At 36.0% G+C, this 26,439-nt stretch overlaps 1 protein-coding gene across 2 annotated transcripts in view; it reads left to right on the top strand.

The window, feature by feature from the left end:
* The window catches only part of MED13 (mediator complex subunit 13), a 111,244-nt gene that overhangs the window by 57,358 nt on the left and 27,447 nt on the right, over nt 1–26,439 (top strand). For both annotated transcript variants that reach the window (XR_005797433.1, XM_040496929.1), the window contains exons 10-16: nt 6,625–6,838; nt 8,945–9,026; nt 11,054–11,175; nt 12,877–12,967; nt 13,107–13,321; nt 14,695–14,891; nt 15,648–16,561. Coding sequence is in view for 1 of the 2 variants with exons in the window: in XM_040496929.1 (XP_040352863.1) it covers nt 6,625–6,838; nt 8,945–9,026; nt 11,054–11,175; nt 12,877–12,967; nt 13,107–13,321; nt 14,695–14,891; nt 15,648–16,561 (1,835 nt within the window). In the remaining variant the exon portion in view is untranslated. The remainder of the gene's footprint in view (nt 1–6,624; nt 6,839–8,944; nt 9,027–11,053; nt 11,176–12,876; nt 12,968–13,106; nt 13,322–14,694; nt 14,892–15,647; nt 16,562–26,439) is intronic.

The raw sequence follows: 26,439 nt of genomic DNA, 5'->3' as shown, positions 1-26,439 counted from the left end.
TGACCTGTGCCCAAGTCAGACGTTCAACTGACTGAGCCACCCAGGCAACCCTTGTCTTAAATTCTTTATAGAAGCATTGTCTAGGTTTAAAGATACAATATGATCAAACCTTTTCTAGTCAGAGTAGTCCAGTCAGAAGCCTAGATTGCTTTATATAATAAATTTCTGAATTCATATTACTAGGTAAATTCATATTACTGAATTCATATTACTAGGTAAACCTGGTAAATTTCTATTCTTTTTCCATACTCTGAGTTTTGAAAGTATTTAAATATATGGCAGTTAATTAGGGGGCTGTTGCAACTCCTGCATTCTTTTGCCCTTTGGAACATTATCTTTTTAAATTCATATTCTTCAAATATCTGTTTCATCAGTTTGAATAAAACTGAAGTTTCTCTAATATGCAGGATGCTGTAAAGCACTGTTGGAGTAAAAAATAAATTTGGTCCTGGCCCTAAACGAAATTGTAATCCAGTGGAAACTAACATTCTCTAATAGAAGCATACATAAAAGATATTAGGGATGGTGAGCCAGAGTGAAGAATAATTTAATTCCATTTATGAAGATCCAGAAGTTTTATGTACTTTGGTATGGATAGATTATACGGTGTTGCTTAGTAGTTTGCTATGTCATGATGAGAAATGAGACCTGAAAAGGGAGGTGGGGCTATATAATGGAATAAATTATATAAAATACTATTTATAAAAATACTGTTTATGAGTATGTATTTCCCTTGAGATGATAGGGGCACTGTTGTACTTTTTTTTTTTTTTCTTTTTGAGATAGATAAAATAATAGGGTTTTGGAAAATAAGGATTTTAGAAATATTAACCAAGTAATATTATTGAAAGATTATTTGAAATGAAGAGGTATATATGTATGAAAGGACATCAGTTTGGACTCTTGAATAGTTCAGATATAAGGTGATACAGGGCCCTATGAAATTAGAGATCGTAGGGATGTGTAGATTTTGTAAGTATAGAATAGACAAGAACTTTATGACCAGTTGAATAGTGCAGTGAGGTAGTAACAGGAGAGTTAAAGACCAGCATATTTATTTTATGAGGGAAAGAGGAGGAAAAACCGATTTGAAGACTTCTACCCTTTTACTCAGTTTACATTAAATTAAGATTTACATAATCTTTAAAATTTTTAAAGTTTTTTATAATTTAGTTTTTATAATTTTTTTTAAAGTACAAGAAACTGTTAATCCCTGTTATCTTGAAGGAGAGGGATTGGGATATTTAGAAGTTTCAACTATGCCTTTGTTTATAATATGACTTTTATTTATTTTTTTATTTTATTTTATGTTTTTAATGTGTATTTATTTTTGAGAGAGAGAGAGAGGGAGGGAGAGATCGTGAGCGGGGGAGGGGCAGAGAGACAGAATCTGAAGCAGGCTTCACGCTCTGAGCTGTCAGCACAGAGCCCGACGCGGGGCTTGAACTCACAGACCGCGAGATCATGACGAGAGTCGAAGTCGGACGCTCAACCGACTGAGCCACCCAGGAGCCCCAGTGTACAATAATGACTTTTAAATATGTGCTTGTAATACATACGCATTGTAAATTAAAAAAAAAAATTTTTTTTAACATTCATTTTTGAGAGTGAGACAGAGCGTGAGTGGAGGAGGGGCAGAAAGAGAGGGAGACACAGAATCCAAAGCAGGCTCCAGGCTCTGAGCTGTCAGCATAGAGCCTGACGTGGGGCTTGAACTCATGGACAGTGAGATCATGACCTAAGCTGAAGTCAGATGCTTAACTGACTGAGCCATCCAGGCACCCCATTTAATTTTTTTAGTTTATTCATTTATTTTGAAAGAGAAAGTGCGAGCAGGGTGGTGGGGGAGAGAGAATCCCAAGCAGGCTCCTCACTGTCATCTTAGAGCATGATGCGGGCCTCGAACTCATGAGCTGAAATCAATAATCAGACAGGAGTCAAATGCTCAACCAGCTGAGCCACGTAGGCATCCCTATGTTGTAAATTTGAATTTAGTGTGAGGAGCCTGCTGAAAGATTCTGTCAGACATTTGTGGCATTGTATCTGAAGCTTAGGAGAGGAAACTATTAACACAGTTGGAGTAATACATAATGCAAAGAGGGGCAAGAATCTTATCAGTAGAAATTTAAAAAGAAACATTTTTTTAATAAAAATTTTATAGGTGTGTACTTTTTTAGAATGATGGAGGAGAAATTTGTACGTTTGTTTTATTCACGTTAAGTGAAAATTCAATTTCCATTTGGTATAAATAAAGTTTTCCTTTGACTGCTGTTAAAGAGTGGCACTGTACTTCCATAATAGGTGGATAAACAAAAGAAAGCAGTATTCTTAGTTTTTCTAATTCTTAGTTTTAGATGGTGATGGCTTGCCTAACTAGTACAGAGTATTAGGATTCATCATTTCTAAACATCTCCCTTGTTCTTAGACTTCCATGTGCCTCAGTTGATGCCAGATTTTTCAGCAGCTACTTTAAAGCGAAATTCCTTTCTAATTTCTTAGAATTTAGTTTGGGGAGAGAGAGGTTGAGGTGGAGCATAGCATATCTTACATACCGGATATACACATCTGTGGCAATCTTCTTTTTGCTTCTAATTATTTTTAGTTTCTTTATTGGTTAACGCTAGTATCTATTTTAGAATAGTGGCTTTTAAGACCTCATAAGTTTTAGGGGTGCCTGGGTGACTCAGTCGGTTAAGCATCTGACTTTGGCTCAGGTAATGATCTTGTGGTTTGTGGGTTCAAGCCCCACATCAGACTCTGTGCTGATAGCTCAGAGTCTGGAGCCTACTTCAGTTTCTGTGTCCCTGTCTCTCTGCACCTCTCCTGCTGGCACTCCGATGTTCTCTTTCAAAACTATAAATAAACATTAAAAAAATTTTTTAAACCTTGTAAGTTAAAAATAATAATAAACCTTGTAAGTGTTGAAGATAGCAAAATTTCTGCAAAGAAACATTACAGTTTTTTTAATATCATTTTTCAAGGGCTAGCACTTAGTTCTAGTAGTATTTTGATTGCTTAAAATAGTCTTCTATTTTGATTCAGAGGGAGACATTTCTAAACCCCGAGCAGAGAAAGAACTATACTGGAGCATAGTTTTATCATGTCTTGTTCTATAGCAAGGCTACATCTGGATATCTTAACCATAGAATTCATCAATAGAATTAGCTCCTATGTTGCATTAGGGGTATACCTGACATTTATATTGTATATTTCATACAGTTACAGAGTGCATTATCTGATCTCTAAAAGATAGTTTCTATTTTGTTTCATAGGAGTCTATGATGAAATAAACTTGTTTTGGTTTATTGTAATCTAAATATTTTAAGTAAGTCTTACTTGATATCTTAATACAATAAAGCTATTCTTCTTACAGTTAGCTTGACTCAGTTTAAGTATTGATGCTGAATAGTGGGCGTGGTACCAGAAAAGGTACTATTAAAGAAAATAGAGGATTTTTGATATTTATTATATTCATTTGTTCCTTAACATTTCCTTCTATAGCTTATCTCCTTCTATAATTGTCAATCCTAAAATACTGTCGTTTCTTGTCTGGAAGAATTTTTATTGAATAAAGGCCTAAAAGCATGTGCTACTCCAAGCCATGTTAAATTCTCTACAAGTATATTTCAGGATAGAATGTTACTGTTGTCATAGTAAAAGGAAAGAGATACACTTAATGAATAATATAAACGTAATTTCAGTTTGCTTTGGTCTTTGCAAAGCTTCCTGTTCATTACTGTACCTAATCCTCTTCCAGTTTGTCTGTATTTAGCTCTATATCTGATTGAAACTATCTCTGTAGTTCGACTATATGTGAAAAGTTTCTTTTAGAAAAGGAGGGGTTATTCCTGTTTCACAGAAATATATATATACTATATGATGATAATGATGAAATAACTTTGAGTAATCTGACATCTTTTAAAAATCACAATTTTTTCTATTCTTATCAATTTTAAATATAGAAAGATGTGTAATGTAAATATATTTCAAAATATGTTGTGACTTGATACTCATGATATTATTGACTACATTTAAATTCATTGCATATCCCAATGTCTGTGAGAACCATTCAATAAAATAACAAGTTGTCTTTAGGCACCGCATTTGGTTTACTCATTTTTATTCTTAATAGAGCCCTGTGCAGGAGCATTGGTCCTTTTAATGTAACTGCACACTAGTTTAACTACTGGTGTAAACAGTGTGGCAGTTTTCCTGCTTCTGCCAGAGGACAACTTAATATGAGAAACAGTTGTTTTATTCACCTCTACACAGAGTAGTAGTGTCTTTCAGGTTGGTGGTGGGGAGGAGGAGTGGGATCTTAACACTTTTCTCCTATGAATAGTTACTTGAATATGCATACTTAAAATCTTTCCAGCCTTAACTTTGTTACTATGTTACCTTAGCAAACCATTTCTTTCTACATAATTTGCACATCAAAATCAGCATACTCTGCATTTTCTGTCTTATAAGATTAATTATAAGTAGTGAATAAGAAAACATGTCAAAGTAGATAGCAAACTACTTTGGAGAGACTTATGTTAGCACCTAATAGTTGAGCAAACAGTTTTGGTCTAAGATGGTAAGATACAATGCTACTCTTTAAGAAATACCTATTCATTCATTTATAGAAGTATTCTAACAATTTAAAACATACTCCTGTTAACTAGTTAGCACCATGTTCAAATGGAAGAAAGTTTTTGTAGACCTGGGATTTTAGTTTTGGGGATAAATCTGGGGCATATTGGGAATAACAATGACATGGTATTTAATAGCATGCTTAGAAAATATCAGTTATTATTTTTTTATGGCCTCTGTTTCACCCTTAGTTTATAGTGTATATGGAGTACTTATAGTGCTGGGCATCTTAAGTAGATTGAAAGTTATGATATCCTTCCATTCAAAGATTTTATAAGCTAACAAATACCTTCACCTTCATTGTTCCCAAATCTTACATCTCTTATAATTTTTTGTCTTAAATTGTAGGACAGATAAGTGGCAGCAGTATCACTTTCTGATGAATGAAGATGGTTTATTTCCAAGTACAGGATACTGTATTTTAGAATTATTAATGCATCCACAACGTCTCAATCCTATGTGGTTTTTCGATTTCATGTATTCATTTAAGAAATATTTATTGAGTACCTTCTACTTGCCAGGCACTTTTCTAGGCATTTGGCATAATTCAATGAACAAAGACAAGATCCCTGTCATTTAGGGTCTTATATTCTAGTGAGAGTGACAGTCAACTATTAATATAAGCAAGTTATATAGATTTTAAAAGATAAGTGCTATGGAGGGAAAAATAGAGCAGGGTGAGGGGGATCAGTGTTAAAGTAGTTGGGCATTTTGCAATTTTAAATAAGGTCTCCTACATAAGGTGACATTTAAACAAAGTCTTTTAGAAAGTGAAGGAGTTGGCCATGCAGATACTTGGAGAAAGAATGCTCCAAACAAAGGGAACAGTCAGGAGTGTGTCTGGCCTGTGTGAGGAACATGAAGGAAGGTCTTGGAAGCAGAGTTGAGAGAGGCAGGAGTAGAATAACCAGATGAAGTTGGTTGGAGAGGCAAAGAGGAGAAAGGTCAAGGAAAGCTTTGGTAGGATATTACAAGGGGTTTGGTTTTTATTCAGAGTGAAATAGTCCTTGCAGGATTTTTACCCTGGTCTGAGTAGAAGCCTAGCTACTTCTTTCTGGCAGCATGGGAATCTCCACTTTACAAACTATAGAGAACATGAATTTGGGAGTCAGAAAGTGTCTTCTACAAACCAAAAACATCATTCAGTGTTCACACTCACCAAGTACCCTGGTCTTCAGAGATAGAAAAGTCTTGATGCTTTCCGGGATTCTGGTGGTGCAAATCAGCTTGTGGCTTCTTGCTCTTACCCTTTGATTTTAGCTTTCTCTGATCTGACAGTTTCTACTTGTTTGTCTTTCTAACTTCAGTGTTGTCTCCTCTCTTGTTTTGTTTTATTGATTCTAGTCACCATGTGAAACCATAAGATTGATGATATAAAAATAGATTTTTCCAATCTGATCAGATAAAAACTTTGAGGTACTTGAGCTGAAACTTCACTTGCCATTATAAAACCTCTTGCCAGAATTAATAAGTTATAGTATTCATGAAACACAAATTAGGTCCTTATAATTTTATAACGTTATCCACTCATGTCAATAGGAAAAGGATAATCACTTCCATTGTATAAATTGTATAAAACTAGTCTTGCCTCAGCACATAGCCCACAATTTTGAGAGTTCCTGTCCTGGAGCAATTTTGATGTAAGAGTCCCTTTCAAAAAAAAAAAAAAAAGTTCCTTTCAGTGAATAGACTTGGACAAGTTAATGCATGTAAGGAATTGGGAACAGAGTGGACATATTTTGGTGGAAAGAACATATAGATAGGAGACCTAGATTTTAGCTTCATTTCTTGATTGCTAAACTTGAGGCTTTAATAAATCATGTAACCTCTCAATGCCTTAATTTCCTCATTCGTAATATGAAGGATTACAGTTTAGATCATCTCTAAATAATCATGAGAACTTGATGATTCTTAAGTCATTGGAATTTTTTTTGCTTTTATGGAAAATTAAATATAATTTTCTAATTTTGTTTTTTTTTTTTAATGCAGGTTAATGGTGCAATGTAAGAAACCTTTAAAAGTTTCTGATGAATTAGTGCAGCAATATCAAATTAAAAATCAGTATCTTTCAGCAATAGCATCTGATGCAGAGCAAGAATCTAAAATTGATCCATATGCATTTGTTGAAGGAGATGAGGAATTCCTTTTTCCTGATAAGAAAGATAGACAAAACAGTGAGAGAGAAGCTGTAAAAAAACACAAGGTGAGTAAAAGAAATCATAGTATACCAAAGGGTCGCTGATATTTTTTAACACAGCATATAGTACCATACTTCTCTCTCTCTCTTTTTTTTTTTTTTTTTTTTTGTCTTTTAAAATAGATTAAGGGGCACCTGAGTGGCTCATGTCAGTTAAGCCTCCAGCTCTTGATTTCAGCTCAGGTCAAGATCTCACCGTTGTGAGATCAAGCCCTGTTCCGGGTCTGCACTGACAGCATGGAGCCTGCTTGGGATTTTCTCTCCCTCTCTCTTTGCCCCTCCCCTGCTCACACTTGCTCTTTCTCTCCCACTGTCTCAAAAATAAACACACTTCGGGGTCCCAGGGTGGCTCAGTAGGTTGAACGTCCAAGTTCAGCCCAGGTCATAATCTCGCGATTTGTGGACTTGAACCTCGTGTCGGGCTCTGTGCTGACAGCTCAGAGCTTGGAGCCTGGTTTGGATCCTGTTTCTCCCTGTCTCACTCTGCCCCTCTCCCACATGTGCCTGCTCTCTAAAAAATAAATAAACGTTTATTACTTTTTTATTTTTTTTAATGTTATTCGTTTGTGAGAGACAGAGACGTTGTGAGTGAGGGAGGGGCAGAGAGAGAGGGAGACAGGATCTGCGAGACTTGAACCCACGAACCATGTGATCATGACCTGAGCCGAGGTCAGAACCTTAACCTGCTGAGCTACCCAGGTGCCCCAATTTTTAAAATAAATAAATAAACAAAATTAAAAAATATAGAACGGATATTTATCCTTTTAAATTATGAAAATATTTTTTTTGAATAGGTAAATCAGGTACATTGTACAAAATTTAAGAGTTTATGTAGACTTTATACCTGGTGTCTGATAATGAAAAGATTGTTATTTACTGTAAGAGTTTTTTTGGGTTTGAGGAAAGTACATTAACTTCTGTAATATTGAAATCAGAAAATTTAGGTAGATGAAGTATTTTGATACTGAGTTAAAATATACTGAAATAGGTGAAGTGTCAAAATACAATAAAATACCAATGCTGAGTTTATAACGTACATATTTTTGAATGTGAGTTAACTTATAGAGCCCCTTGATGAAATATATTAAATATAGGATACAGGAGTATTTATTAGAAATTTGAAAATCTAATATTATAGGATGTATTAAGCACAAGATAACTCTGTTGGATAAGAATTTTGCCTTTAAGGGTACCTGGGTGGCTCCGTCAGTTATGCGTCTGACTTCAGCTCGGGTCATGATCTCATGGTTTGTGGGTTCAAGCCCTGCGTTGGGCTCTGTGCTGACAGCTCAGCGCCTGGAGTCTGCTTCTGATTCTATTTCTCCCTCTCTCTGCCCCTCCCCTGCTCATGCTCTGTCTCTGTCTCTGTCTTTCAAAAATAAATAAACGTCAAAAAGTTAAGATAAAAAGTAGGGGCGCCTGGGTGGCTCACTCAGTTAAGTGTCCAACTTTGGCTCAGGTCATGATATCACACTTCTTGGTTTCAAGCCCCACTTCGGGCTGTGTGCTGAAAGCTCAGAGCCTGGAGCCTACTTTGGATTCTGTATCTCCCTCTTTCTCTGCCCCTAACCTGTGTGTGCTCGCTTGCTCGCACTCTCTCCCTCTCTCTCTTTCTTTCTCCCTGTCAAAAATAAATAAAAACATTAAATAAAAAAATTTTTTTTAATTAAAATTTGCCTTTAATGTAAAATATGGAAATTGAAAGCTGTAAAATTGTGAAAAGGACCCAATAATAAGTATAATACAGAAAATTCTTTCACAGAGTTTTTAGCCTTACTATGCGCCTGGTACTTGACATTTTGTCCTTCTGTAAATATGAAAAGAGTAGTAGCTGGGAAGGATATAGGTATTATAGAAAGAACATGGACTTTGGAATTTGACAAATTTAGCTTGGAATCCCAGCTCCCACCGTTTATCCAGATACATTTCCTGGGTTATCTTTAGAACTATTTTTTGTAAGTTGAATGTGCTGTTTATCATATAGATTAATTGTGGGAATTAGTATGTCTGTAGAACATCTAGTAGGATGCTTGACACATAGTTACTCAGTAGTTGGAAGATTTTGTTATTTTAAATTATATATTTCAGTCTAATATGTAATATTGTTTGCAGGTAGAAGATGGGCCATCTAGTGTAACAGTATTATCACATGAAGAAGATGCTATGTCATTATTTAGTCCATCTATCAAGCAAGGTAAAACTTTTACTTTCTAATCAAAATATTGCATTACAAGATTACTGCTACAAGCTAATCTGATATTATTGGACTTACAGTGTTCCTTTTTGCATAATTCATGTTTCATAGAAAGGTACCTATCTTAAAATGATTTATTGCTTATTTTGTATTGAGAGAAGCAGGTTGAGATGATAGAAATTCTGTTTTGAATTGTTGAAACTTTCTCTCAAATAAAAATAGTTCTTATGTAAAATGAGATTTGAAGAGATCATCACCTTAAGGTCCCTCTCTGATCTGAAAACTCAACTTTATAAATTAGACTTGACTACAATTTTGTTGTCCTTTACTCTCTCACTCAAATTAGAAGAACTGTTGAAATTATTAATTTAACAAATATTTATCAAACAGGTTTTAAATGTAGGGACTATTCTTAGCACTGAGGATACTGTGAGAAAGACTCCACTTTGAAAGTGTCTGACTAGTGCTCCTTGTGCTTGGAATAGAGAGGTGTGGCACATTATTTGTTTTACAAAATTTGTGTGGGAATGAGTGTAATTGCTGTCTTCTGCTTTCTCTAAATTTGGACCATCTCCCACATTCTGGAGCAATCTTTTGAGGTGGAGCTTTGAAATATTTTTTAATAAGTACCCTAGATGATTTTTTACACCAAATTTCAGAACTGCTCCAGTTAATTTTTAGAACTATCATGCAGAGGCACTTGGAAAGTGACTTTCATCTTTCTGAAAGTGAGGACTATTTCAAGTCATTTGATACACCAAGCATACTTCAGGTTATACACCAAACTGTAATTTTTTTCTTATATGAGAATGTAAAAGGAATTTAACTTCTGTTGGTATTTGTAATTTTTCTTAAGTAATCCTATATTTTTCCCTCTACAACTGGGGAGAGTAAAAAAAAAAAAAAGGAAAAGGGAAAATAAAATTCTAGAACTAAGGGGGCGCCTGGGTGGCTCAGTTGGTTAAGCGTCCGACTTCAGCTCATGTCATGATCTCACCGCTCGTGAGTTCAAGCCCCGCATCGGGCTCTTTGCTGACAGCTCAGAGCTTGGATCCTGCTTCAGATTCTGGGTCTCCCTCTCTCTCTCTCTCTCTCTGCCCCTCCCCTGCTCATGCTCTCTCTCTGTCTCTCAAAAAATGAATAAACATTTAAAAAAATTTTTTTTTTTTTAATTCCAGAACTAAAATGAAAGCTTAACCAACAGGTAATATTTATTGAGTACTTCACTGCCTGGCACTGGACAAAGTGCTTTAGCTACATCCTTCATTTTTAATTCTTGTTATTGCTAAGGTACAGAGAGGTTAAGTAACTTGTTCAGGGTCATATTGTTAGTGTCATAGTTGGGAATTCAAATTCATGATAGTCTCTCTGACTCAAGAGCCAGGGCACTTAATCATTGTACTATGTTTCTTTCTTTCAGGAAGATAGAAAACTAAAAATGTGGAAGATAGAAAAATAAAAGTGTGTGTGTGTGTGTGTGTGTGTGTGTGTGTGTGTGTGTGTGTGTACTATTGTCCTGTTAGTGTATATCTTTTTATTTGTTATATAAAATCTGAGTATTTAGCCATGTTATGGATTACATAGCCTTTAGTGAGCTTCCTGGAGAAGTTACTACATTTATTTGCAGTTTTATTTCTATGAAAAAATTTCTAGATTTTAAGGAAATCACCGTTTCTTTTTTTTTTTTTATTTTTTTTTTTTTAATTTTTTTTTTTTTTGAGAGAGACAGAGAGACAGCACGAGCTGGGGAGGGGAAGAGAGAGGAGAGACACAGAATCTGAAGCAGGCTCCAGGCTCCGAGCTGTCAGTACAGAGCCTGAAGCAGAGCTTGAACTCACAGACTTTGAGATCATGACCTGAGCCAAAGTCAGACACTTAACCAACCAAGCCACCCAGGCGCCCCAAGGAAATCATAGTTTCTTATTGCAGAATAGGTTTAAAGTTAGATATCTAGTGTAAATAAATAGAATAATACTTATTTGGTCAGTAGTGGAATTTTTTATTTTGCCTTTTTGGTTGACGTGTAGATGCTCCACGCCCTACTAGTCATGCCCGCCCTCCATCAACCAGCTTGATTTATGACTCAGACCTGGCTGTCTCTTATACTGACCTTGATAATCTTTTCAATTCTGATGAAGATGAATTAACAGTGAGTATTCTATTAATGGCTAAGATTTATAATATCTTTTCCTTAATTTCATGTAGACTTATTTTTCAGAAGTGATGTGTGACTTGAACAGTACGTTTTGGCCCTGAAAAATAAGAAGTATTTTGGAATAAAATTTTATTAATTGGTTTCCTTTTTTTAAACTTATGTTTGAGCATTCTTGGCATAGTGTCACCTACAAACCATGTGTGTTTTTTATTTATTTTTTTATGTTTGGGATGTGTGATTAAGTTTAATTTGAACGCTACGATATATTTTTTTCTGCAATCTTCAGGAAGCAGAATTATTTTCCTATTCTTTAATCCTCTCATTTGAGAAATGACCCTGGAATTGACTCACTTAGATAAGAATAATAAGTAATTAACATTAAAATTGTATGCCTTGTCAATTTATTAAGGAATACCACTTCTTTTGAATATGTTTGTCATCAGAACCATTATTTTAAGACAGCAATATACTATAATAATGAAAAAGGAAGAAGAGGTAGTATTTAATTTTGAACATCCATTTGCACACAAAGGTGATTATAAAAGAAAACTTAAAATGAGGTTTGTTAGAATGTCAGATTAGTGAACTGAGTGCTGCATTGTCATAAAAGGGAATTCCATTTTCATCTGCATAAAGGTAGCTTGAAAACGTCTGTAGTACATTTGGTCTTTCTTGTCCTATATAATACATACTTTTTTATATAACATATACTTTTAATCCTCTTTTGTATATGATACACACTGTGTGTATTTGTGTATATATACACATACGTACACATATAGGCACATTTGGTGTCTTCAATTAAGTGATATACAGCAGGTATAGCTGTACATAAACTAACATTTTATATCCCAAAATATAGTATATTTTAGAGAGTACCATTTACTAGGTAAATATATCCTTGAATTCTTTGATACTTTTATGCTTCCTGTTACTATTCATGTATCAGCTATGGATATTGTGAGGTAAGAAGGTTGTAATTAGAACTGTTATGTTTATGACAAAGAGGCTAACAGGAGACTTGGAACCATGTTAGATATAACCAAATATAAAAACATTGGTGATAGATTGGAGATAGTAAAACTTGGTTTGTTCAACGTATTAAAACTAATTTTTAGTTAGGTATACTATTGTTTGTCATATGAGATCTTTCTGAAGTGTATGCTTTTGTTTTACGAGTTGCAGCATTTTTCTAGGGAGAGGAGGTTATTAAACAAGGTAAAAATATAAATTAGAATTCAGAGAGGTGATTGATTATATAGGAAAATTTGATGTATTTTATTTGAGGGGACAAATGTTTTAGGAGTATTTTTTTCTAAAAAGCGGTTCTGTATTACAAATCCTTATTGCAGATTTCCGTTTTCTTTTTTTTTTTTTAATTTTAATAGGCTTTAAGTGGTAGGTTATTCTTCTGTGTTCTGAAAGTATTAGTCATTTTTATTTGGAGGAACTTTTCCCTCTGTTAAATTGCAGGATTATCATATAAACAGACAAAATAATCTGGGTTCAGTGATTGTTTAAAATATGTTTTAGGTCTTTATAAATTGTTTCTAGTATCTCATATTTTGGCTCTAGCATAAATTCAGAATACTATATTTGATGAATGGATTTGACCTTCAAGTTACATCTTAATGATCTTGGATCACATTGGATTTAAAATTTCAGATAAATATGTGTTTTTGTTTTTGTTAATAGCCTGGATCTAAAAAGTCAGCAAATGGAACAGATGATAAATCCAGCTGTAAGGAATCAAAAACAGGAAATCTGGATCCATTATCTTGCATAAGTAAGCTTCCCAAATCTGCTGCAGATAAATCTGCAACTTTTAATATGAATAAAATTTCCCACCCCTTTCTTTTAAACACAGATTAATTAACTTCTTTTTATTTAGTCTTATGTTAAAATGTGCGCTTTATTAATTATAGGCACTGCAGATCTTCATAAAATGTATCCTACACCACCATCGTTGGAACAGCATATTATGGGATTTTCCCCAATGAATATGAGTAATAAAGAATATGGTAGTATGGATATAACACCTGGAGGAACTGTTCTAGAAGGAAATAGTTCTACTGTTGGAACACAGTTCAAAATTGAGGTTGATGAAGGATTCTGTAGCCCCAAACCTTCTGAAATTAAAGTAAGTATTTTATATTTCTGGAAAAATAATTCACTTCCAATATTTTCTTATAGATTTAGTTAGTTTGTTGCTATATTAAAAAATCTGTCATGATTCTCATTTTGTAATTAACAAATTTGAAGGCTGAATAGTGGTGAAACTACAGAGAATGCATTTAAGAATACTTGGGCTGCTTCCATAATTTGGCTGTTGTAAATAATGCTGCTATAAACAGGGGTGCATGTATCCCTTTGATTAGTGTTTTTGTAATTTTTGAGTAAATACCCAGTAGTGTGATTATTGGACTGTAGGGTAGTTCTGTTTTAAACTTTTTTAGGAACCACCACTGTTTTCCACAGTGGCTGCATCAGTTTGCGTTCCCACCAACATTGTAAGAGAGTTCCTTTTCCTTCACATCCTCTCCAATACCTGTTTCTTGTGTTTTTTATTTTAGCCATTCTTACAGGTGTGAGGTGATATCTCATCATAAGGGGTTTTTGTTTTTGTTTTTGTTTTCTTGTAAGTGAACTCCATACCATACATTGGGCTTGAACTCACAACCCTGAGATCAAGAGTTGCATGCTCTACCGACTGAGGCAGCCAGACTCCCCTCTCCTTGTAGTTTTGATTTGCATAGCCATGATGATGAGCGATATTGAACAGATGAATGGATAGAAGATACACACACATAGGAATATTATTTAGCCATAAAAAAGAATTTGGTCTTGTTATTTGCAGTGACCTTGATGGAGCTAGAGAGTGTAATGCTAAGTGAAATAAGTCAGAAAAGGACAAATACCATATAATTGCACTCCTATGTGGAACTTACGAAACAAAGCAAATAAGCAAAGGGGAAAAAAAAGACAAACTAGAAAACACTCTTAACTATAAAGAACAAACTGATAATTATCAGAGGAGTTAGGTGATAAACACTAGGTGATTTATGGAGTTGTTGAATCACTATATCGTACACCTGAAACTAATATAACACTGTATGTTAATTTTACTGGAAATAAAAAGAATGCATTTAAGAATAGAATAATAGGCACCTGGGTGGCTCAGTCAGTTAAGCATCTGGCCCTTGATTTCCACTCAGGTCATCTCTTGGTTCGTGAGACTGAGCCTTGCATCCGTCTCTGTGCTGATAGTGTGGAGCCTGCTTGGGGTTCTCTCTCCCTCTTTCTCTGTCCTTTCTCCCTCTTTCTCTGTCGTGTGTGTGCATGCTCTCCCTCTCTCTCTAAATAAATAAACGAACTTAAAAAAAAAAAAGAATAGAATTATATTTACATTTTATTATTTTGTTTAAAGAGACGGGAAAAGAGACTAGATAGAGACAGTTTAGCTTTTTTCCCTTGGAAGATAAGATGGTGAAAGTCATGGTTTTTGTATTGTAGGATTTTTCGTATGTCTATAAGCCTGAAAATTGTCAAGTTCTGGTGGGGTGTTCCATGTTTGCACCTCTAAAAAGTCTCCCAAGCCAATGTCTGCCTCCTATCAAATTGCCAGAAGAGTGTATTTACCGTCAGAGTTGGACTGTTGGAAAATTGGAATTGCTTTCCTCAGGGCCTGCAGTGCCATTCATCAAAGAGGGGTATGATACAGATTTATGTTACTGGTATACTACAGGTGTGCTTATATAGCTTTAATTTTTTTTCATAGAGGTGCCTGCTTTGCTAGTATTTAGAAAAAAGATGCTGGGTTTTAAAGATTCTAAGAATTATTTTTTGATCAATAAATTGTAATGGTATTAGTTGGGTGTGGATAAATTGTTGGAAAATTTAAGTATTATTACTCATTGATTACTTGCTTTCATTTTTTTGTTTTGTTTTGTTTTTTGATTGTCTTCAGAAGCACTGTTTATTTTGCTCTAAAATTCTAAATGCCATTTGTGTATTTGCCATATCACATACTTTTCATATTTTAGTATCTGAAATTGGGGTGTCTTATGACATCTTTAAATGGCCATTGTCCCTTATTGCATGTAAACATCTCTGAAATTAGAAGTTTTTTTTGTTTTGTTTTTAACAGTGGCATCTTAGGATCAATGAAATATGGTTATTTGTAGTATAAGAACTATAGATAGTAAAGGTGGATGTTTAGGTGTGGATAAGTGTAAACAGATTTTATTTACAATTTGGAGCTAGTTGGTTGGTCCACAGTCCACAACAGTCACCTAGAGTGGATTTATTAACCAGAAATACATTTTAATTCTACTTGTAATTTTTGCAGTAATTGTACTTTCATAATTATCAGTGTTACTGAAAAATACTGGACATTTTTTGTTCTGTTTCATATCACTAATATGTTCCTTTATGTGTTTAATTTTCTTTCACCTTGGTAACACTAGTGATGGAAGTACTATTGATCAAGAATATGGTCCTGCTTATACACCTCAGACTCATACTTCTTTTGGGATGCCTCCTAGCAGTGCACCTCCTAGTAACAGTGGAGCAGGAATTCTTCCTTCTCCATCTACACCTAGGTTTCCAACTCCAAGGACTCCAAGGACTCCAAGGACTCCTCGAGCTGGTGGACCTGCTAGTGCTCAAGGTTCAGTCAAATATGAAAATTCAGATTTGTATTCACCAGCTTCCACGCCATCCACATGCAGACCCCTTAACTCTGTTGAACCTGCAACTGTTCCTTCCATCCCTGAAGCACACAGTCTTTATGTAAACCTCATTCTTTCAGAATCAGTTATGAATTTGTTTAAAGACTGTAACTTTGATAGTTGCTGTATCTGTGTCTGCAATATGAATATCAAGGGTGCCGATGTTGGAGTTTACATTCCAGATCCAATGCAGGAAGCACAGTATAGGTGTACCTGTGGCTTCAGTGCTGTCATGAACAGAAAGTTTGGAAACAATTCAGGATTATTTCTTGAAGATGAACTAGACATCATAGGACGCAACACAGAATGTGGCAAAGAAGCAGAAAAACGTTTTGAAGCTCTCAGGGCTACTTCTGCTGAACATGTTAATGGAGGACTAAAGGAATCTGAAAAATTCCCTGACGAGTTGATATTATTGCTACAAGATCAGTGCACTAATTTATTTTCACCCTTTGGAGCAGCAGACCAAGATCCTTTTCCTAGAATTGGTGTAATTAGTAATTGGGTACGAGTTGAAGAGCGGGACTGTTGCAATGACTGCTACCTTGCATTAGAACATGGGCGTCAGTTCATGGATAACATGTCTGGAGGGAAAGTTGATGAAGCACTTGTGAAAAGTTCATGCTTACACCCCTGGTCCAAAAGAAATGGTAAGTATGCTAATGGAATAATTTTTGTTTATTTTCCTTTAATTGTAGGACTTTGCCTTTCTTTCTGAGGATAAAGTATTAAAGGCAGTTTTCCATGTAGCTAATAGAGACACTAAAATTTGGACTGAAAACTCCTTTAAGGATGACATTTTTAAAGGGAGAAGTTCCTAGCAGTTTAGTTTAATTTCACCAATAAAAGTATGGCTCTTGTAAATCTGTAATTATGTACTTATGTGGGAGTATAAAGGGTATTTTGTAGATGTTAATTAACAGAAAATTGCTAGTTGTCTGCTTTATTCAACATTCTTTCAATCATTAAATATTTACTGAGCACCTGATATGTGCCACACACTGTTCCTTTATAAAAGTGCAGCATTAAATGAAACAAACTTAGTTCTGCCTTTTTTGAGTCTATAATTTAGTGTAGAACATATAAACGAAAAAAAAAAGTAATTATATAATGATAGTGATAAATGGCTTTGAAGAAAAAGCAAGTGGAAAGGAGTGGAAAAAGACAGGAGGACACTATTTTATTTATTTGGGTAAGTACTTCATGATTTATTTTAATTAATTAAAGTGAGCTCTATACCCAGTGTGGGGCTTAAACTCACATCCCAAGATCAAAAGTCACATGCTCTACTGACTGAGCCAGTCAGGTGCCCAGGTGTGTATGGTTATTTTAGATGTATGGTTAGGAAAAATATTACCGAGGGACAGCATTTGAGCAAAGTCCTACATAAAGTGAGGGAATGGAGCTATGTGGATAACTAAGGGAAGAGTGTTTCAGGTAGTGCAAAGACCCAGAGGGAGTAGTATGGTTAATATGTTTGAGGAACAGTAAGGAGACATTGTTGCTGGAATGAATTGGGTGATGGGGAGATTGGTCAGACATGAATCTATGAGCTAGCCAAAAACCAAAATCATGTAGGGGTCTTAGGGACTGTGTAAAACCTTTATAGTTTATTCTAAGACTGATGGGAAGCTATAGGTCAGTTTTGAGCAGAGAAATAACACGGTCTTTTTTCTGTCTATTTTTTTAAAAGATCATTCTGGCTATTATGTGTTGTGAAGGTAAGAATAGAAGTAGATAGAGTAGTTAGGAAGCATTTAGAAAGATGGTGTAAGATGATGGTAACTTAGACAAGATTGGAAGCGTTGGAGATAAAAGTAGTAGGTTCTAGGTATATTTGGAAAGTAGAACCTATAGGATTTGCTGATACATACAAGAAATGATGAGGCATCAAGGATAGCTTGAGCAGCAGGATGAATGATGGTTCTAATTATAGAGGAGGGAAACACTGGGAGAGGAGGTCGAGTACATATGTGGAGATAACAGTTTTAAATTCACAGGAGTGGTTGGGTCTGGAGATTAAAATTTTCTAGTGTAAGTTATCAGTGTTAAAATCTATGGAGCTGGATTTAACAACATAGTAACTAGAGAGAAGGATGGAACTGACATTTAGAGATGGAGAAGGGAAGGATCCAGGATTGGAAACCAAGGAAGTGGGAGGAAAACCAAGAGAGTAGGGTGTCCTAGAAGTCAAATAGGTACAATAAATGTTTGAAGAAGGAGAAAATGATCATCAGCGTCAAATAATGTTCTACAAGGTACAATGTCAAATACTAGCTGTGTAGAGTTTTAAGGATCTAGGGGCACCTGGGTGGCTCTATTGGTTAAGTGTCTGACTCTTGATCTCAGCTCAGGTCATGATCTCAAGATTTGTGAGTTCAAGACCCATACCGGGTTCTGTGCTAATGGTGTGGAACCTGCTTTTAAGATTTTGTCTCTCCTTCTCTCTGCCCCTTCCCTGCTTGTGCGCGCACGCTCTCCCTCTCTCTCTTTCTCTCTCTCAAAATAAATAAACTCAAAAAAACTAAAAAAAAAAAAAAAAAAAAAGAAAGAAAAGCTAATGATTTAATCCATATTTCATGCTTGGTACAGTGCTTGGAATATAGTACTGAATTAATTTAAGTTGCCATTATTATTATTAAAATAGATATTTAAAAAAATTTTTTTTAAGTTTTTATTTATTTATTTTGAGAGACAGAGCACAGGTGGGGGGAGCAGAGAGAGAGAGAGGAAGAATCCCAATCAGGATCCACACTGTCAATGCAGTGTGTGATGCAGGGCTTGAACTCACAAATGGTGAGATTAATGACCTGAGATTAATGACCTGAGCTGAAATCAAGAGTCAGATGCTTAACCAACTGGGCCAGCCACCCAGGTGCCCCCAGATATTTTTTCTTTCAGGCACAACCAACCAACCAACCTACAGTTTTTTCAAAAGTTTATTTATTTATTTTGAGAGAGTGGGGAGCAGGGAGTGGCAGAAGGAAAGAGAATCCCAAGCAGGCTCCTCACTGTCAGCACGGAGCCTCCAGTGGTGGGGCTCAAACTCACAAACTGTGAGATCATACCTGAGCTGAAATCAAGAGTCAAGACGCTTAAACTGATTGAGCCACCCAGGCACCCCAACAGTTTTTATTAATTTTTTTTAAATGTTTATTTACTTTTTTCGAGACAGAGCATGAGTGGGGGAGGAGCAGAGAGAGAAGGAGACACAGAATCTGAAGCAGGCTCCAGGCTCTGAGCTGTCAGCACAGAGCCCGAAGTGGGGCTCAAACCCATGAACCGTGAGATCATGACCTGAGCCCAAGTCGGACACTTAACCGACTGAGCCACCCAGGCACCCCCCAACAGTTTTTAAAATATGTCTCAGTATACCACTAACTTTTCTAATTTTTGACTGTTACACAGAAAATTTGCCTCCTTCAAAATGTGGTTTTTGGTAAGGATCTTTTCTAAGGTGGTATATGCCGTATAATAACTTCTCTATTTGGTCCATGAGTCATTTGCTAATTCAGTCATCTTTTTGACACATGCAAAACAATGTGGTTAGCATTCTGGGAGATACGATGAATCTCCTACACTCATTCATTCATTCATTTGTTTATTAATAATTTCATCTTATTTAAAATTTTTTAATGTTTATTTTTTAGAGAGACAGAGTATGACCAGGGGGAGGGGCAGGAAGAGGGAGACTTAGAATTTGAAGCAGTCTCCAGGCTCCACGCTGTCAGCACAGAGCCTGACACGGGGCTTGAACTTATGACCTGCGAGATCATGATCCGAGCCAAAGTCATACCTCGGCGTAAGTCGCTTAACCGACTGAGCTATCCAGGCACCCCAGGATAGTGGTTAATTTTAAAAAGCTGAGGGAGGGATAGGATAGAGAGAAGAACTTTGGTGATGTTCTAGTTCTTGGGTCATGAGATCATAGTTGTTCATAATATTATTAAAATTTGTGATATAAGATAGGAGGGCAATACATGGACCAGTGGTTAATATTTTGTTCGTGACATAATTTGATGATTCATCAAACTCATTGTACTCAAGGACCAAGTTGAAAAAGGTATAAGTGAATGTTGTAGATGTTCAAAAAAAAGGGCAGGATTGTTTTCAGCTGTAGGTGATAATTAAGAATATAGGCTGTGGAGGCATTGTGGTGATCATTTTACAACATATGCAAACATTAAATCATTACATTGTACACTAGAAACTAATGTTATGTCAATTTTACCTCTAATAAAAAATAAAAAAAGAACTTAGGCCAGATGCACCTCAAAAAAAAGAACCAACTTATTTTCCAAATAATAGAAAATATTGAGTCTTAATATTTTTTGTGTAACAGTAGACATTAATGTAAACCAAAACTTTACAACCATAAAGATCAATTTCATCCTCAGAACTTGTGTTAAGCTAATTCAAAACAAGCGTGCCTGGCTGGCTCAATTGGAAGAGCATGCCACTCTTGATCTCAGAGTCATGAGTTTGAGCCCCACATTGGGTGTAGAGATTACTTAAATAAATAAATAATTTTTAAGAATAATTTAAAACAAAAAGAGCAATGCCTTTTTATACATTTCAGTATAAGACAGTGCTTTAAAACCTAAATGTGTAATATTTATTGGAATGCTTTCATTAAACTGCAGTAGCATCATGAAAGGAAAAGTCCTACATTAGGTAGGACCTTTGCCCTAATTGTTTCCTCTGCCTGAGACAACTTTCCCCCACATATTTACATGGGTAACTGTCTTGTCTCCTTTAAATCTTCTCAAATACCATTTTCTCAGTATAAAGTTGCAAACCCCTCTCCACATTCTCCATCCTGCTTGTTTTGTTTTTTTTCCATAGTGTGCATATTACCCTCTAACATACTGTATAATTTATTATTATCTCCATTAAATTTACCCAATGCAAATTCTGTGTAAGTGCAAGAATTTTTGTCTGGTTTGCTTGTTGATATATCCCAAATACTTAGAACAGTGCCTGGCATATGGTAGAGGTCCAAGGTGTTAAAATATTTCTTTGAAGGAATTAAAAATCTATAAACAACAGTTTGTATATTTTATTTTTTTATGTTTATTTATTTATTTTGAGAGAGAGAAAGTACAAGTGGGAGAGGGCCAGAGAGAGGGGGGAAGAGAAAGAATCTCAAGCAGGCTCCACACTGTCAGTGCAGAGCTCAACTGTCAGCATAGGGCTCGAGCTCGTGAACTGTGAGATCATGACCTGATCAGAAATCAAGAGTGGGACGCTTAACCAAAAGAGCCATCTAGGCACCCCGGCAGTTTGTGTATCTTAATGGTAATGTTAATTTTTTTTTCAACATCCGAAAAGCTTTGTTCTAATTTTTAAAAAAATGCATACTTGCTGAAAAGAAAGGATCTAGACAATGAAAAAACCGAGAAGTAAAAATTACCCATATTTCTGCCCATCCTCACCATTACAAAACTCCAAGATAACTCTGATTTCAACAGCTTTATTGACTGCCATACCATACAATTCTCTCATTTATAAGTGTACAGATGGTTGAATGGTTTTTACTGCAGGCATGCTTCGGAAACATTGTGCATCTGGTTCCAGACTACCACAGTAAGGCGAATATCACAGTAAAGTGAGTCAAATGAGTATTTTGGTTCCCCAGTGCACATAAAGGTTACATTTACACTACATTGTAGTCTTATTAAATGTGCAGCAGCATTATGTCTAAAAAATGTATAACCTTAATTTTAAAATACTACATTGCTAAAAAACGCTAGTAACCATTATCTGAGCTTACAGCAAGTCATAAATCTTTTTGCTGGTTGCCTCATTGTTGATGGCTGCTGACTGAGAGGATGGTGGTTGCTGAATACTGAGAGGTAGCTGTGGCAATTTCTTAAAATGAGAACAACAGTGAGATTTGCCACATTGATTGAGTCTTCTTTCATAAACAGTTTCTCTGTAGTAGGAGGTGCTGTTTGATAGCACTTTACCCACAGTGGAACTTTCAGAATTGGAGTCAATCCTCTCAAATTCTGCTGCTACTTTACCAACAAAGTATGTGTGTGTGTGTGTGTGTGTGTGTGTGTATTTAGAATATGTAATATTCTAAATCCTTTGTTGTCATTTCAACAATCTTCAAAACATCTTCACTGGAAGTAGATTCTGTCTCAAAAATAAGAAGCAACTTCTCATCCATTAAAGTTTTATCATGAGATTCAAGCAATTCAGTCATATCTAATTCTAGTTCTGTATTTCCACCTCATCTCCACTGAAGTCTTGAATCTCTCAGAGTCATCCATGAGGGTTGCAATCAGCTTTTTCCAAACTGCTGTTAATGCTGTTTTTTGACCTCTTCCCATGAATCACAAATGTTCCTAAGTGACATCTAGAGTGGTGAATCATTTCCAGAAGCTTTTCAATTACTTTGCCCAGATCCATCAAAGGAATCACTATCTATGGCAGCTACAACATTATGAAATTATTTCTTAAATAAATAAGACTTGATCCTTAATCTATGAGCCACAGAATGCATGCTGTGTTAGCAGGGATGAAAACAACATTAATCTCATTATACTTCTCCATCAGAGCTCTTGGGTAACCAGGTGCATTGTCATTGAGCAGTCATATTTTGAGGAGATTGGGCGTGTTCAGGGTCAAATGGCTATAGACTGAGCAGTCATATTTTGAAAGGAATGTTTTTTTCTGAGCAATAGATCTCAGCAGTGGACTTAAAATGTTCAGTAAATCATGAGGTAAACGACGTGCTATCACCCAGGCTTTGTTCATTTTATAGCTCCAGGGCAGAGAAGATTAAACATAATTCTTTTTATTTTCTTTTTTTAATTTTTAAGGGCCCTAGGATTTTCAGAATGGTAAATGAGCATTGGTTTCAACTTAATGTCACCAACCACATTAGCCCTTAACAAGAAAGACAGCAAGTCCTTTGACTTGGCATTAACTTCTATCTATGAAAGCCCTAAATGATATCTTCTTCCAATAGAAGGTTGTTTCATCTGCATTGAAAAATCTATTATTTGGGGCTCCTGGGTGGCTCAGTCAGTTAAGCGTCTGACTCTTGATTTCGGCTTAGGTCATGATCTCGTGGATTATGGGATCAAGCCCCATGTCAGGCTCTGTATTGACAACATGAGGCCTGCTTGGGATTCTCTCTCTCCCTCTCTCTCTCTCTCTCTCTGCCACTCCCCAACTTGCGCTTGCTGTCTAATTCTCTAAATAAATAAATAAACATTAAAAGAAAAATCTATTATTTAGTGTAGCCATCTTCATTAATTTTCTTAGCTAGATTTTCTGGATAACTTGCTGCAGGAAGTTAACTTAAACAGCCTTACTGTTTCACCTTGCAGTTTGGTGTTATGGAGATGGCTTCTTTGCTTAAACTTCATGAACCAACTTCTGCTAGCTTCAGACTTTTCTTTGGCAATTTCTTCACCTCTCTTCAGCCTTCACAGAATTGAAAAAAGTTAGGGTCTTGCTCTGGATTAGGCTTGGCTTAAGGACATGTTGTGTTCTATCCAGACCACTAAAACTTTCTCCATATCAGCTAACAGACTGATTTTTTAAAATCATTTGTGTGTTCACTGGAGTAGCACTTGTAATTTTCTTCAACTTTTCCTTTGCTTTCACAATTTGGCTATTTGGTGCAAGAGGCCTAGCTTTCAGCCTGTGTGGGCTTTCAACATACCTTCCTCACTAAGTTTAATCATTTCTAGCTTTTGACTTAAAGTACAACTCTTGCATTCACTTGAATACTTAGTGGCCACTGTAAGGTTATTAATTGGTCTAATTTCAATATTGTTGTGTCACAGGGAATAAAGAGGCCCAAAGAGAGGGAGAGAGGGGGAAAAGCCAGTTGTAGGGCAGAACACACACAACATTTATTAGGTTTGTTGCCTTATGTGAGAATGGTTCGTGGTGCCCCCTAAATTTATAATAGTAACATCAAAGATCATTAATGGATCACAGATCACCATAACAAATGTAATAACAATGAAAAACTTTGAAATATTGGGAGAATTACCAAAATGTGACACAGAGACATGAAGTAAGCAAATGCTATTGGAAAAATGACACCAATAGACCTGCTCGTTGCAGGGTTGCTACAAACTGTCAGTCTATTAAAAAAATGCAGTATTTGTGAAACACAGTAAAGCAAGGTATGTATTCATGGAGTTGTATAGCCATCATGAGTCAATTTTACATTTCATCACCATGAAAAGGAACCTCATACCCATTAGAAGTTCCCTCCAAACCCTCCCTATCCATGCCAGTCAACTATATTCTCTCTATATGAAATTTTTTTTAACATTCATTTTTTGAGAGACAGAGTGTGAGTGGGGGAGGGGCAGAGAGAGAGGGAGGACAGAATCAGAAGCAGGCTCCAGGCTCTGAGTTGTCAGCACAGAGCCTGATACGGGGCTTGAACTCATGGACCACAATATCATGACCTGAGCTGAAGTTGGACGTTCAACCGACTGAGCCACCCAGGTGCCCCTACATTCTCTGTATATAGATTTTTTAGTACATTTTGCATAAATATAATCATACCGTAGTCTTTTATGATTGATTTCTTTCACTTAGCATAGTGTTCTCAAAGATCATCCATGTAGCATGCATTAGTACTTAATTGCTTTTTTTTTGAAAAAATTTTTAAAGATTTATTTGAGAGAGAGAGAGAGAGAGAGAGAGCATGAGCAGGCGAGGGACAGAGAGAGGGAAAGAGAACAAATCCCAAAAAGGCTTTGCACTGTCAGCTTAGAGCCCAGTGGGGGCTCAAACTTACAAACCGTGAGATCATGACCTGAGCTGAAATCAGGAGTTGGGTGTTCAACCAACTGAGCCACCCAGGCTCCCCGTAATTGCTTTTTATTGCCAAATAATACTCTGTTGTATCCAGGTATACCATACTTTATTTATCCTTTCATCTGATGATGGACATTTGGAGTGTTTCTCCTGTTTGGCTATTATGAATAATGCTGGTATGAACATGTGTGTACAAGTTTTTATGTGAACATGTTTTCATTACTCAATGGGTGGACTTGCTGGGTCATAGAACTCTGTTTTACCTTTTGAGGAACTGCCAGGTGTTTTCCAAAGCACCATTTTACATTCCCACCAGCAGTGTATGGGGTTCTCCTTTCTCCACATCCTCATTAACACTTGTCATTTTGTGTCTTTTTTTATTACAGTCATTGTAGTGACTGTGAAGTATTATTTCATTGTGGCTTTGATTTGCATTTCCCTAATGACTTTTCATGTGCTTGTTGTCCATTTGTAGATCTTTGGAGAATTATCTTTTCAGAACCTTTGTTCATTTTGTAATTAGACTTTTTATCCTTTCATCATTGAGTTGTAAGAGTTACTATTTTTTTAACTTTTTATTTTTGAGAGAAAGTGTGAGACGGGGAGGGGCAGAGAGAGAAGGAGACGCAGAATTCGAGGCAGGCTCCAGGCTTTGAGCTGTCAGCACAAAGCCCAATGCGGGGCTCAAACCCACAAACCACAGGATCATGACCTGAGCCGAAGTCGAATGCTTAACCGACTGAGTCACCCAGGTGCCCCTATAAGAGTTCTTTACATGTTCTGGATACATGTCCCTTGTCGGATACATGATTTGCAAATGTTTTCTCCTGTTCTCTGGGTTGTCTTTTCACTTTGTTAACAGTATGCTTTGAGGTAGAAGAGTTGTTTGTTTTCTTTAAGTTAATTTATTTTAAGAGACAATCCTATGCAGGCTCCGCACTGTCATCACTGAGCCTGACATGGGACTTGAACTCACAAATCATGATATCATGACCTGAGCTGAAACCAAGAGTTGGATGCTTAACCAACTGAGCCACCCAGGTGCCCCAAAGCAGAAAAAATTTTAGCTTTAATGAAGTTCAGCATACTTACTCTCTCATTGCTTGTGCTTTGGCATCCCATCTACAAAGGCTTTTTCCTAACCCTAAGTCATGAATATGTATTCCTGCGTTTTTATTTCTAAGAGTTTTATACTTGTAGCACTTATATATGGGAGTGTAATAAATTCCTAATTAACTTTTGTATTAGGTGTAAGGAAGGGGTCTAGCTTTATTCTTTTGCATGTGAGTATCTACCTGTCAACAGAACTATTTGTCAGTAAGATTCTTTCCCTGTTAATTTGTCTTGATGCCCTGTCAAGAATAAATTGACCATAAATGTGAGATTTCTGGGTGTTCAGTAATGTTTCTACTGATCTATGTGCTATCTTTCATGATCCCTCTTAAAAATTGTTTTATACCCTTTTAATCATTGCTTTCGAAACAGGCTTCAGCTTAAATAGAGACTTGGCACTTGTCACTATATACGTTTATATTCTTTTTCATGTCCGTCTCCCCCACAAGATTATAAGATCCCTCAAGATGTAAATAAGAATTAATTTACACAGTATATTTCTTGCAGCTAGCGTAATTCTTGGCCCATAGTAGGTCTTAAATAAATATACTTTCTAAAAGAATGAGAAAGTATTCAAAATACAAATTCCTGAGCTAAACCCAGGTCAGAATTTCTC

This window comes from Herpailurus yagouaroundi, unplaced genomic scaffold, assembly GCF_014898765.1.
Source record: "Herpailurus yagouaroundi ecotype Mexico unplaced genomic scaffold, PumYag 189, whole genome shotgun sequence".
In the NCBI taxonomy this organism is placed as follows: Eukaryota; Metazoa; Chordata; class Mammalia; order Carnivora; family Felidae; genus Herpailurus; species Herpailurus yagouaroundi.
This window is presented reverse-complemented; position numbering and strand designations above follow the sequence as displayed.